The sequence below is a fragment of the Aplidium turbinatum genome, chromosome 2 (genome assembly GCF_918807975.1).
Source record: "Aplidium turbinatum chromosome 2, kaAplTurb1.1, whole genome shotgun sequence".
Lineage (NCBI taxonomy): Eukaryota > Metazoa > Chordata > Ascidiacea > Aplousobranchia > Polyclinidae > Aplidium > Aplidium turbinatum.
The window spans coordinates 49,070,098-49,083,236 of record NC_137473.1 but is presented as its reverse complement, the minus strand read 5'-3'; the positions used below and the strand labels follow the sequence as shown (position 1 = coordinate 49,083,236).

At 35.6% G+C, this 13,139-nt stretch overlaps 2 protein-coding genes across 2 annotated transcripts; both read left to right on the top strand.

The window, feature by feature from the left end:
• Window positions 1-6,100: 6,100 nt before the first annotated feature.
• On the top strand, window positions 6,101-9,491 carry LOC145764897 (mpv17-like protein 2). The gene has a single exon (XM_082576591.1). The coding sequence runs from the start codon at window positions 6,208-6,210 to the stop codon at window positions 6,799-6,801; it is 594 nt and encodes a 197-aa protein (XP_082432717.1). The 5' UTR covers window positions 6,101-6,207; the 3' UTR covers window positions 6,802-9,491.
• A 28-nt stretch (window positions 9,492-9,519) lies between these two features.
• Window positions 9,520-12,818, top strand: LOC145764895 (uncharacterized). The gene is made up of 4 exons (XM_082576590.1): window positions 9,520-9,701; window positions 10,728-10,870; window positions 11,355-11,485; window positions 11,770-12,818. Exons 1-4 carry the CDS (start codon window positions 9,520-9,522, stop codon window positions 11,932-11,934), a joined length of 621 nt encoding a protein of 206 aa, XP_082432716.1. The 3' UTR covers window positions 11,935-12,818.
• The last annotated feature ends 321 nt before the right edge of the window (window positions 12,819-13,139 follow it).

The window sequence follows — 13,139 nt, the reverse complement described above, 5'->3', positions numbered from 1 at the left end:
ATAAAATTAGGCTATGTGTTATCTTATGGCAAAACTTGTTTGTATGGAGGTATATAATTTATATAAAGCACTTTCAGATTAAAAGAAAAGGCAAGTGATTTTGTTTTGATAAAGCGGAGAAAATTGAAAGCGATCAATCGCTATTCAATTCAATTCAATTTATTTTTCTTTGTCAGAATACAAAAGAAATGATATTGTGAAAAAGAAATACAGTAACAAAACCAACAAAAGGAAAAGCAAGGCAAAACCATAATGGTTTAAGACGTGCATAAAAGGATCTAATATTGCGGTATATGCATCGATAAATATAGTTAAGCACGGCCACCAAACCTGATACATTAAAACAATTAAGTAGATGAATAAGTTAAGAATCAGTCGCCTCCTCGTTCCTGAAACAACTGGAGCGCTAATTCTTAAAGCAATGAGAACACGACTGACCCCAACAACATCACAAAAACAAACTAATATACACAGTTACACACACATATTAAAATTACGTAAAGGACTATCAAAACAAGGACTATTTACAAATTTCATACAGAAATAAAGTGTTCGCAGCAACGATATTAAGTAGCCTATATATTGCAGAACAAATACATAATATGGCAGCTCACTATCAAGATAAAATAGTTAAAAAAGCTTTGTTTTTTTAAATTAATTTCCTGCGCATGTAAGAGCATAAGAAGCATGATGATATAGCAGCGTGTTTTGGTATTTCTAATAAGAGTTGAATCATCTTTTATAGCGTCAGTGAGGGATGGAGTGTTTTGGTATCGCTAATGAGAGGTGGAGATTCTTTGGTAGTGCCGATGAAGGATGTAGTGTCTGAGTTGTTTCAAGCATCTTTTCCAAACCAATCTAAACAATAATCTTACGAAAAGTCAAGCGATCCTCTGAACAAACATAATAGCTTATAATAATCAAGGGGTAGTTAGATGCAAGCTTGTAGTAACTTAGTGATATATTCTTATCTCAATCAATCAATCAATCAATCAATGTTTGATTTGTCAGTAACAGGAACATAGGTACATGTTTGAAATATGCAATATACACAGTACAAAAGTTACACAAGTTCCCATACCGACAGGGAGACAACGAGACGACCATACGGTCTACTAGTCCAGTGGTTCTCAAACTTTTTTTTGTTGCGACGCCTCTGGAAAAGTTTTCTGGACTTGCGACGCACCAGCAAATAAAAGTTAATGAGGAAACTTATTATTAAAGTTTTGTTTATTGATACAACAACAAAAAGCAATGCATATTATTTAATGTGACGTGTGGGCTTGTTTGTTTTTACAAAGTTCATTAAATCTTGGGAGAATTTTTGAAATTGCCACCCTCATTTTTCTTTCAGTGTTTATTGGTGATTGTTCCCGACAATGGTTCACCTAATCAAACGTCATATAAAAACCGTTATGGTCTACTTAACCTAGCTGGCATCTTACGTCATGGAAGTTGCTAGAAAATGAGCCAAAATTGCACCATCGTTCGTAAGACTTGTGTCAAACCTGTTTAAACATGAAACATTGCATCATCGCCTTTGAACACCTGTTTGAATTGCGTGACAATGTCTTTCACTATTACGTCACAGTACTGCGTACGTGAGTTTGAGATAGGCCTATTGATATCTATTCTGGTCATTCATGAAATGGTTGCTTGAGAGTTGTCGCACATTTAACTGTTTGCTTAGTGCTTGCTAGCTGGACAAAAATTCCGTCTTTATCTAAGTAGTTTGTTCTGTAGTGACAAGTTTTAGAGGTGTACGGTGTTGCATCCCAATTTCGACAGCCAGGTGGCTAATTTTACAGAAATACAATTTTGAATAGACGTTTCAAAGGAGTGTTTCTTTCGGTCATTACATTCAGACGAACGGATTTGGGAATCTTATGTTACAATTTTCCCACGAAGAGATTATGGTTTACCGCTGTGACCAGTGATCGAAATTTGCTTTTTATCACTTGCCTAGGCAGAAAATCCTGCTTCACATAAATATGACGTGACATATGGGATAATAATTCGTAGTGCTTTCTTCACCAAAGCTGGATAATCGCCATTCATTGAAATCCAGAAATTTGCCGGATTTCCTGAATTAAACATCCTTTTCAGGGAATTGTCACAAGAAAGGTCAATGTAGGCTTCTTTTTCTTCTGCAGTAAAAGACAGTGGAGTAGATTGGACGAAAGGATCACGAATCCATTCGTAGTTTGATAAATTTTTCGGGAAGTATTTTGCAAATTTCGACTCGAGCTTGGACAAATGTTGCCCAAATATGCTTCACAAATTTCAAGGCAGCGTCATACTTTTCTTTTCAAGCAAATTGGACGAGAAAGTGAAGTATCGAGAGCTTCCAGACAGGTTTGCTATATACCTTCCTTCCACAATAGCAGGGTAGGCACTTTTACATAACCCACTCGTCGAAGAGTGCCTGCTTTTCAATGTGAAATTGCTTTGTGTTTTAGTCACAATTTCGACTTGTTAAAGTGGCTACCATTAAGATCCTTCTTGCACTCAGTTCAGTTGCAGAAGAAAAAATAGTATTAGCAGAGGGTGGGAATCGAACCCACGAAATCGAAATTACTACTCCTTTGCCCTAACCATTAGGCAACGGTGGTTGTGGTGAAGCATTCAGTTAAATTTCTTTGTATCAAAAATTTTCGATCAGAATATCACGTGTCGAGTCACATGACTGAAATCAGCTGAATCGCCAATGAACATGTCACGCATGATTGCGTACCTTTTCGACGAGTGGGTAATGTTAAAGCGCCTACCCAATAGCAGCTTTTTAACGAATGCTGCAATTTTATCTGAAATGTCATTTTTATTCGGCCCTGCATAGAAATGTTCAGTTTGGCGAAGATATCACACAAGTAAAGTAAGCCAATTTCAATAAGAAATTGTTCTGAGCTAAACAATCTGCAAGTGGATTATTTTCTTGCTGCAAAAAGCCTGAAGTTCATCCACCAATTCGTAGAAGCGTTCAAAGAATTTTCTAAGCGAAAGCCACTTGGATGAAAATTAAAAGAGCAAACTCCGATGCGCTGCATTCATTTCTCCACAAAGTTTTTTGAAAACTCTTGACTTCAGTGGGCGTGTTTTAATGAAGTTAACAACTTTGATGACAACTGAAACTGCTAATCAAAGGATTAGCCTATCCTCATCTGTATAAAATAAACTAAATTCAGCTACGAAACGAAACTCTTCTGCGACGCCCTTGGAAAATTGAAACGACGCACCAGGGCGTCGCGACGCACAGTTTGAGAACTACTGTACTAGTCAATTGCCACCCTACGGAAATTACGATATTGCCATTTAAAATAAGCTTACAAGAGAAAAATAATAATTGAAACGTTCCCGCGCTTCAACAACAGCATACGCACAAAAAAAACATATTGATGATAACGTAGGCCAAAACACAAAATTCCATGAATCAAGCTAGCAAGCTATCTGGCAAATATTAAATTATGCAATACAGTATAGTAGCTTATTCATGGAAGAGTAAGGATAGTAATCATCATCCTTATCTATTCGGGTGTAATATATGATAAGACATAGCCTACGTATAGTAAGATATGTTAATGTATACGGTAATATAGTAATATATGTAGGATAAATTTACAAAAGTGGCATTTGGAAAGGCATGCTATGCCAGGATTTGGTGCACCAATCAATAAGTTAATACAGTCAGAAAATTAAAGAGTTACAGCATAGGTTGTTAGAGGTTGATTTTCAGAACGCAAGTGCTTTTTCAGGTTACTGCAAAATATTGAAAAGGTTTCAATTTCAGTGATGGTTTTCGAGAGATTCTTCCACACTTTAACTCCACTAAATTGGATGGAATGTTGAGTCAGTCTTTTGGAGAAGTAGGGGAGGAAAAAGTTATTGTTGCTTCTGGTTGATATTGAGTGCAAATTGTTATTAAGTTGAAATAGAGAATTAAAGCATTGGGGTAAGTGATTGTGTTTGAGTTTGAACATAAATTTTGCAGTTTCTATTGTGTATAGTTCGTCAATTGTGAAAAAATTATGGGATTCAGAGTGATTTGATTCATGTTTTGCAATCATTTTTATAAATTTGTTGCAAATCTTTTGAAGTTTATTTAAAACAGTTACATGACCATGCTTCCATACACTTATGCAATACCGGAGATTGCTTTCGAATTGCTATTGAACAGAATCCTGGTAAAAGCTGTACCGTAGGCTTGTTAAGTTATTGAGTCGAAAACGATTCATCAATTATTTTGTTTACAACACGGGAGTTTTTTAAGAAACGCAAATATAGGAGAAAAACATTTTGCACAAGGTTGAAAACAATGGATATTCATCAGGTAGGCACTTTAACAAGCAGATTTCTAATAATCCCCGCGCGTATCCAATCCAACCACGAACCAATGAGATGCTACGTTATCTGTACGTTACTACGTTATCTGTACGTTATCTGCTATTGTGACCATTCCAGCATTCAGCCAGAGAATTAATAATTACTTTGAACTTTGTTTGGTAATTACAGAAGAAAAAAGAGCTCTAGCAGAGGTGGGAATCAAACCCTTAATTTAGCTAGAATTTGTGTTTTTCCTTTATTCTTCCCAAACGCAATATTGATGACGTCATAAAAAGCGTAGCTTCTGATTGGTTCGTGCTGGATTGGATATCTGCATGTTAAAGTGCCTACCTATTCATCACGGGTCCCTACAAAGTGATGCCAGATAAGGAATTTATCCTGATTTAAAAAAAATCATGGACGCTGTTAAGAAAAATTTGTGATTTGAGTGGTTTTGAAGCACCGTAGGCTTATGCAAAAAAATATGCAAATTCTAGGGATGAATAAATGCAAAATGCAAAAAAAGTGCTTATACAGCTAGCAGAGCTAGTAATTACAAAGAAACTAAACTGGCTAAGCCATGCGTTACCTAAGGGTGGCCTAGCAGATGTCAAGGGGCAACACTTATTTAGAATTGTGTTTCTATTTGAATAAGTGTTGCGCCTGAGGGTTGCCAGGCCACCTAGCATGAAACTTTAGGTAGCGCATGACTTAATTAACCACTCCATTGCCAGTTTAGTTTTTTTGTAGCCTATTGTAATATTTATTTTGGCCTAAAAATATTATATAAAAGAGGTGAAGATCCTTTTTGTTTTCTTATTTTTGAGGTCACAGTACAATCTGCTTTCAACCAGATGAGAAACGAAATTTGTCAACAAAGAGCCTCCACCCGGACGGCACAGCTGCAAGGGGCAATTGATAAGTTCAGATGCCCCACCATTCTGCAGCTCAACATAGAAGGCTACACAACAAGCAAGACCAAAGTTGTGGAGCAGCTTGCCCATAAGACTGGCTGCTCTCTAGCAGCCTTCCAGTGTAGTCCGGGATCGTGAATCTGGGGTGATCGTGAATCTGGGGTGGTCGTGAATCTGGGGGAACATCGTGAATCTGGGGTGGTAAAAGGATAGACCCTCGGTCCCAGAAGCTCAGACGACGACAATGAAAAAAGTCTGCTGAAATGTGTATGCCATGAGACATTTTCAAAAAAATTTGAAAGACAAAACAGTCATGAATCAAAGCACTAAGTTTTATGTCGGGCATTGGTACATTTCATAGTAAAATGAGAGAGGAAGGAAACTAAAGATCTTACGAGTTTACCAAGTCAGCTTCCACCCCATCAGTATTTTACAAAAAAAAGTTTAGCCTACAATTGAAATAATAGGCTACGGACTACGGTAACTGTAAAACACAAGAAGAAGTAAATAATCGTTGAATAAGGTTACATTTGTCATAGTACATACAATCTAACTATTAGAAAATAGTAGATAATCATATCGGAACAGACATAACAAAAGCAAACACACAAACATCAAACAAAACATCAAATCAGATCCCAGAAGCCTATCACACTGCAAGATCAATTCCACTAAAAAGTACGGTACACAATAGAGTTACACTTAACAAAAGTAACAAGTTCCATCCAGATATGGTCGATATTGCTTTTTGAATGAAAAAGGAGACAAATATTTAATTTCCGAAGGAATCTTGCCCCAAGCTTACGCTCGGTGCATTTCTCATAATCGTAAACTATTCTGGCAAGCTAAACTCTATTTTATAGCTTTGCAGAATAACTGTGCAGCATGAAGTAGGAAGCCTAGCCTAAAATTATTCAATAAGTTTTTAGTTTGGAATGTTGGCTTTGCTAACAGCTTTCCTGCAACAAGCACCACCATGGAAAGGTTAGCAAGATATGCAGTCCTGTTTAGGTCATTTTATACTGGAAGATATGCTATTGTAGCAAATACCATAACTGCTGGAGGAATGGGATGTTTAGCTGACACTGTGTCACAAGCTGTCGAGAAAAATGTTTCAGATAAATCTTGGGAATTTGACAGGACAAAGAATATGACTATTATATCAACTGCATTTGGCCCTTTAGTGCATATCTGGTATCGTTTCCTGGATAACCGTTATCCTGGTAAATCTCGTCAAATGCTAGTTAAAAAGGTGGGCTTGGATCTCGCTGTTGCTCCTATATGGTATGGGATTTATGTTGCTGGTCTTTGTCAACTTAAAAATGGCTCCACTGAAGATACTATAACAGAATACAAACAAAAAGTCCCTTTACTTATCGCTGCTGATTTGTTGTTATGGCCAATATTGCAATCTATTAATTTTATCTTCTTTCCTCCGTATTATAGAATAATAGGACTAAAATTAAATGAACTTGTAATGGGAATATTAACCTCACATGTTGTGAATAATAATTACAGTTTTAAGGAAACTCTGCAATGGGTTATTGACATTAAAAAGTCAAATAAATAATTTCACTAGTCTGGATAAGAAAACTACATTTTAATTATCATGTTGAAAGAGTCTGAGGCATTCCATTATAATTCAACAAATTTTAGAAAGAAATGTAACCACTAGGTTTCAAAAGGTGTTGGTTTTGATATATTTTGTTGTTTTCAAAATTTGAACTTGGGCAAAAAAAAAATTTTGAAAATCGGACAAGTAGTTTTTGAGATATCGCGTTTTGAAATTTTGTTGCTGTCACTAGGTGGCGCTGTTGATGTTTCCAATCTTTTTTTATTTTAGGGTTATATTTGGGGTAGAAAGTTGGTTGAAGTGTCTATTCCACCATTTTTCATAATGCAGAATTCAAAAATGGTCTCAATTTTAGTCTAAAAACATTAGCTAAGGAGTTATAGGGCATTTTAAAAAATTTGGGGGACCAAATGCCAACCCTCAAATTGTCATGTGGGTAACGAGATATCTCGAAAAAAATTTCTGTTCTTGAAAGTTTCTTGCATATACTTCATGATAGTATAATATTTTTTGATGAGACTTTTCTTCTTTTTGCACAATGTAACCTTATATCAAAGATCTATTAATGCAATATTGGAATGATGCTTGCTTATGATGTCACAATAACAAATTACAGATTTCCCCAAAAAACTTTTTTTCATTGTGAAAATTGCCCGGGAGAACAAAATTTGACTGCAATTTTGAAACAAGGGCTGGTTTTCCTGAGCAATTTATGCAATGAAAAAAGTTTTTTGGGAAAATCTGTAATTTGTTATTGTGACATCATAAGCACGCATCATTCAAATATTGCATTAATAGATCATATAACTTCTAATGCAAGTCTTTGATAAAAGGTTGCATTGTGCAAAAAGGACAAAAGTCTCATAAATAAACAGTATAATATATTATCATGAAGTATACGCAAGAAACTTTAAAAAACAAAAAAAAAATTTGGGATATCTTGTTACCCACATGGAAATTTGGGGGTTAGCATTTGGTCCCCCAATTTTTTTTAAATGCCACAAAACTCCTTAGCTAATTCTTGTAGACTAAAATTGACATCATTTTTGAATTCTGCATCATGACAAATGGTGGAATAGACACTTCAACCGCCTTTCTACCTCAAATGTAACCCTAAAATCAAAAAACATTGGGAACATCAACAGTGCCACCTAGTGACAGCCACAAAACTTCAAAACGCGATATCTCGAAAACCGCTTGTCTGATTTTCAAAATTTTTTTTTTGTGGAGATGCATTTTTCACATACTATGACATATGCTTTAGTCATCAAAATTGAAGACTTAGTGGTTATTTGGATTTGTTGAATTATAATGGCATGCCTCGTCTGTGAGAGATAATTTGGTATTTGTAAGTTTTATGTCACCCAACCTGTTTTTTTCTTTGTTCTGTTATATATTTATGTCTTGCGCAGAGCAATTCCTTTCATAAAGTTGATCAGCTTTAAATCTTAAAGTCCTAATATTATACAGTTGAATTCATATGATTTGTCGGTTTGCCTCATTCGTCACATTTTTGTTGATTCTAGTCGAGCAGAAGTTGTTATAATTTTGACCTGTTTGCATAATTTTTCAGTTTGCGTAATTTGTCGCTTTTTTCTAATCCTTTGAGGTGACAAATTAGGCGAATTTTACTGTAGTTCGATTTTTTTACTTCACGTCGATGTGTTCAACTCGTCAACATTTTTATGCAGTTGTCGACATGTGTCTGATGTTTCTTTACTGATGCTTTTCACCATTTTGAGTAAATATTATACATGTGTTCTTGGTTGTTAACTTTATTGATGCCCTGTGTATTTTCTAATGCACAGTGTTCTACTAAAAAATACTGTATGTGTCTGCATGGTTTTAAGATCTTTACCTTACTTGTTGCAGTTGCACAATTGTAGTGAAAACATGGAATTTATTTAAGCATACACAGTTTTCAATCACTTCTAATATTACAATAGTCCCTGGCTCCCTGCTAATTAAGCCCACTTTTAATAGGCCCACCGGCTTATTACGCCCAATTTGGTCTGTTCCAGAATTAGTGAATGTATAGAAGGGGCAGAGAATTGTCTCCTGTTTAATAGGTCCACCCGCGTAATAAGCACAGTACCGTACCTCAATAGCTTAGTGGTATTGTACATCTAGTTGTTGATACAAAAGATGTTCAAATGTCTTTGCTTTTTGTGCGTAATTAGACATGTATTTCTGTTTTTGTGTGTAATACTGTATGTTTTGAAATTAAATTTGAAAGTTTAAATCTAATATATTTCAAATGTTGCCAGAGGGTAAACAACGCCTTAATTGTTTGTTGGATTCATGTTATTAAAGAAGTAATTATTTTATCTCAGTGTAACAATTTAGCCTTGTGAATAATTAAAGAACTTAAATATTTAATTGTTGTACAGTACGATACACTTGTTACTTTCGAGCAGTATAGTAGTCAAAAGTCTATTTGCATTAATGTAGAAACACAGAATTGGAATTCAGTACTTTGAAATACAGATTGTGTACATGTAAAGTGCAATTTAGCTTCATGTTCAAAATATGTGTTGAAGCTAGTGACAAATTTGTTGTATTTTAAGAAAGCTCTATTGTCTACAATTTCAAACTTTGAAAACGTTTATGTGTATGAAATCAATCACCTCTGACTTGATATATTAGCTGAATTGTTGGTTTTAATATTAGATGATTATCTGTTTAGATTCTTGTTTAACATAAGAAATTTTTATAATGACACATTTGTCAGTTTTCTTAATAGCAGCATTTTTGCCTTTTGCAATTTCAGTTCCAAGCTTTAAAATTGATGTTGACTTCAAACCTACTGAGTGCGAAAGGGAAAGCAGATATGGAGACCAAATGTTTGTCCATTTTATTGGAAAAATGCAGAACACTGGAGAGATTTTTGACCAGAGGTTAATAGTGATAGATTGATAGTACTGTATAATTGTATATATATTAATTCAACAATCAATATCAGTGCCAATGGCTCAGTATAATGAGAAGATTATCTTATCAACCCCTGATGCTTGGATTTAAGTTTTGGACCCACCTTTACCATATAATGTAGTACATATCATAGTGTTATAACACTCCTTATCAAAAGATTGATGAATGTATAATACAGGAACTTGTGATAAATATCTTGAAATTGCCTACATACATGACCACTACAATTTTTCTATGCAAAGAGAAGCAACTCTGAAATGAGGTTTTTGTCAATATTTGTACACCAAACGGTTGATGCCAAACACCCGTAAATGGGCAGTTGGGTTGGGCAGCCTTAAATAACGCAAAGTGCTGATGACAATTCTTATTTTTTACAGTTAAAAATCAGCTATAATTTGTATCATGGTGCCAGACTCCCTAGTCTATTTTTTGCTATTCAAGAAATTTCAACCCAGTTCCTTTCACCTCTTGCAAACAGAATACAATATGAGTGTCACTGTCAGGGAGCACCATGTTAAGTTACAAACAGTTGTATAACATATCATAGCATGTGATGCAATGTTTTTGTTTGACCGGTTTTGAAGCGATCTAAGGTCATTGGTTAGAATGTCATGTCTAATCAACTGTGAGTTCCATGCAATTATGCATTCACCTTTTTTTTTATCGGTCATCATCATCATAATCCATCGTCGGTTTGTTCCCCACTAGTGGGGGTGGCCGATTGTTTCCGCGCAGCAATTGTTTTAATCCCTTTTCTCCATTTCACCCTGTCCCTTGCATCTTCCTCCTTCAGTCCGACTTTTTTAAATTCATCCTTCACTTGTTGTTTCCACGTTCTTCTTGGACGACCGCGTTTCCTCTTCCCATCCACCTTTAGATCTAGTGCCTTTCTAAGAAAGGCACTAGATCTAGGTCATGTATGTATTTTAATTAGGTTTACGCTATGCATTAGAAAAATATTTTTCTGAAATCATAAAACGGTTTATTCTTAGCCACAAGGACAAGCCGTATCGGTTTCAACTTGGCACAGGAGAGGTTATCGAAGGATTTGATGAAGGGTTGGTGAATATGTGTCCTGGGGAAAAACGAACACTCACTGTTCCGCCAAATATGGCATATGGGAATGATGGTGGTCGTAAGTAAAGATCTAAAATGTAGAACTGTCTTTGTTGGTCGTCTATTTTCAATATGTATATTTTTATGTGGTGGTTTGGTGCCTTGATGTTTAAACTTACATGTACTACAATAAAGAAAAGTTTTTACCTGCTTAAAGTCTTTTTGGATGCTAAAGTAGGTCCTTAGGCAGCAAAATACGTCCTTTTTACCTTGATTCAACGTCTGAAGACTGGTGCGAGGTCTCACTTATAGTCTTGTTTCACACCCCGCAATTACCAACTGTCTTGATTTTAAATACAGTGTTTTGAAATATCCTATTAACATTTTGTAGGCTTCTGGGTTTAATAGGCAGTGGTTTTCTTTTTAAGGTTGAGAGCGCAGTAGTTGTGGTTAACACTTGAGACTGTATTTACCCCATAATCATTAGTGTTGTGTTTACGTAAAACTACGTCATCCTTGCAAAATCACTGCATTTGAACCTACTTTTTATCTATTGCTTAAAGATCTCCCTCAAATGCCTGGTGGTACGTTGGTCTTTGAAGTGGAGTTGGTACATGCAGAAGAAGGTCCCAGGCATCCTAAAGTATTCAAAAACATGGACCTCGATGGCGATAAACTTTTATCGAAGTTTGAGGTGCGTTTGCCTGAACTAAACAACTTTGCATACCCAGGTAGCAAATCAACCGTTTTTACATTGATTCAACGTATGCAGTCGTTGAATCAATGTAAAAAAAAAACGGTTGATTTGCTGTTTGGATAAATTTTGCCACACTTTTTACACGCAGATTGATTCGTTGTTGATTTTACGCAACAATGCTGCGAAGATAATTATTGAAATCTTTGAAGAAAGTGACCTCATACCAAAATTGTAAGATAATTATTATTAGAAAAATATTTTTAAGTTTGTTTTTGTTTCAGCTTCAAGATTACTTGAGAAATCTTGTTAAAGAAGCTGATGGAACTCCCATGTCCAGCAAAGAAGAGGTTGACATCATTAAGAATATTCTGGAAATGGAAGACACCGACAAAGACGGCTACATATCTCACACCGAATTTAGTGGCTCAAAGCACGACGAGTTTTGACATGTTTATCACAGCAATGTTTATTTACGTTACTTTTTCATATAACTTTAATTTGATCACCATTAATCTGCAAACCTCTACCAGCTCGCAAAATCCGTCTTTTTTTCGTTGACGAAACGTTTGAATTTCAAAGGACCCCCCTTAGGGTTATCCGAACAGTCATAATGTTTTTTATGGATTGGGAATAAAATTAGAGTAATACTTTTAAAATTGAAACCCAGTGTTGAGGTTTAACATTTTTGGTGGATTAACCAGCGCCATAGGTCATTCGTAAGCCATAGTTATGCGATGATTGCAGCATTTTGTATTTCATTTTGTCCATATTTGATCTATCTGAAAAACGATGTTATACCACACTATAGCGCTTTCATATGCAGTAGTTTTGTTTTATATTTTGTATTAGTCATGCAGCATTCGTATTCACACTATTCACTATTCAGTATTGTTGTTATTATTGTGCATTTTCGAGAATTTGTGCTTAACCAATGGTGCTTGGTAGAGTCCATATGTGGACCAATGAGTTTGCTGGCTGCTACATACTTACAACAACGGGACTTCACTAATATTAAAGCTCTACTGTGTTCATATTTTATGGTACAGTTCCAAAATATGTTACTTTGCATGGATACGATTACCTGTTTTAAATATTTTTTTATAACTTATTAATAGGCCTACTGCTTTTCACTGCGTGCATTTCTCATGTCTGACGTAGAATCGTATGTATTTGCATATTACGTAACTGCCATCATTTTCTTCGTGTAAAGTGAAACACCTGTTTACTGAATAGGTTCATCGGTTGGTGAGCAAGAAAGAACATTCGTCTAGATATCACAGTTGAATAAACAACCCGCTTTGTAATATAAAAAACTATGGTCAAACTATGATTTTCAGTGCGGCTTAAGTATCGGGCATCTCGGTTATGGCAGAGTAGCCTACTATGTAGCGCCCTAGAGCTTCCTTAGACATCACACGCTTCATACTCGTCGTGTCGGAATCCTACAATCCACTTAATTTGTACAATAACCGCGGGCTTTTAGCATAATCCCCCGCGTCTCACTTACAAATCTAGGAGCTTGCAAGCACTGGGATTTTGTAAGAATGCCTATTGCCTAATCGCATCCTGGTTAGTGGCTTCATACGCACATAAATTTGCCTCTATGTTACATTGACTGTTTGTGTACAGCGATTGCAATGCTTACATCGGT

Coding starts and splice junctions, on each gene's coding strand:
- LOC145764895 (XM_082576590.1), top strand. CDS start 9,520: ATGACACATTTGTCAGTTTTCTTAATAGCAGCATTTTTGCCTTTTGCA. Junction 10,871..11,354: donor ATATGGGAATGATGGTGGTC/GTAAGTAAAGAT, acceptor TATTGCTTAAAG/ATCTCCCTCAAATGCCTGGT. Junction 11,486..11,769: donor AACTTTTATCGAAGTTTGAG/GTGCGTTTGCCT, acceptor TTTTTGTTTCAG/CTTCAAGATTACTTGAGAAA.
- LOC145764897 (XM_082576591.1), top strand. CDS start 6,208: ATGGAAAGGTTAGCAAGATATGCAGTCCTGTTTAGGTCATTTTATACT.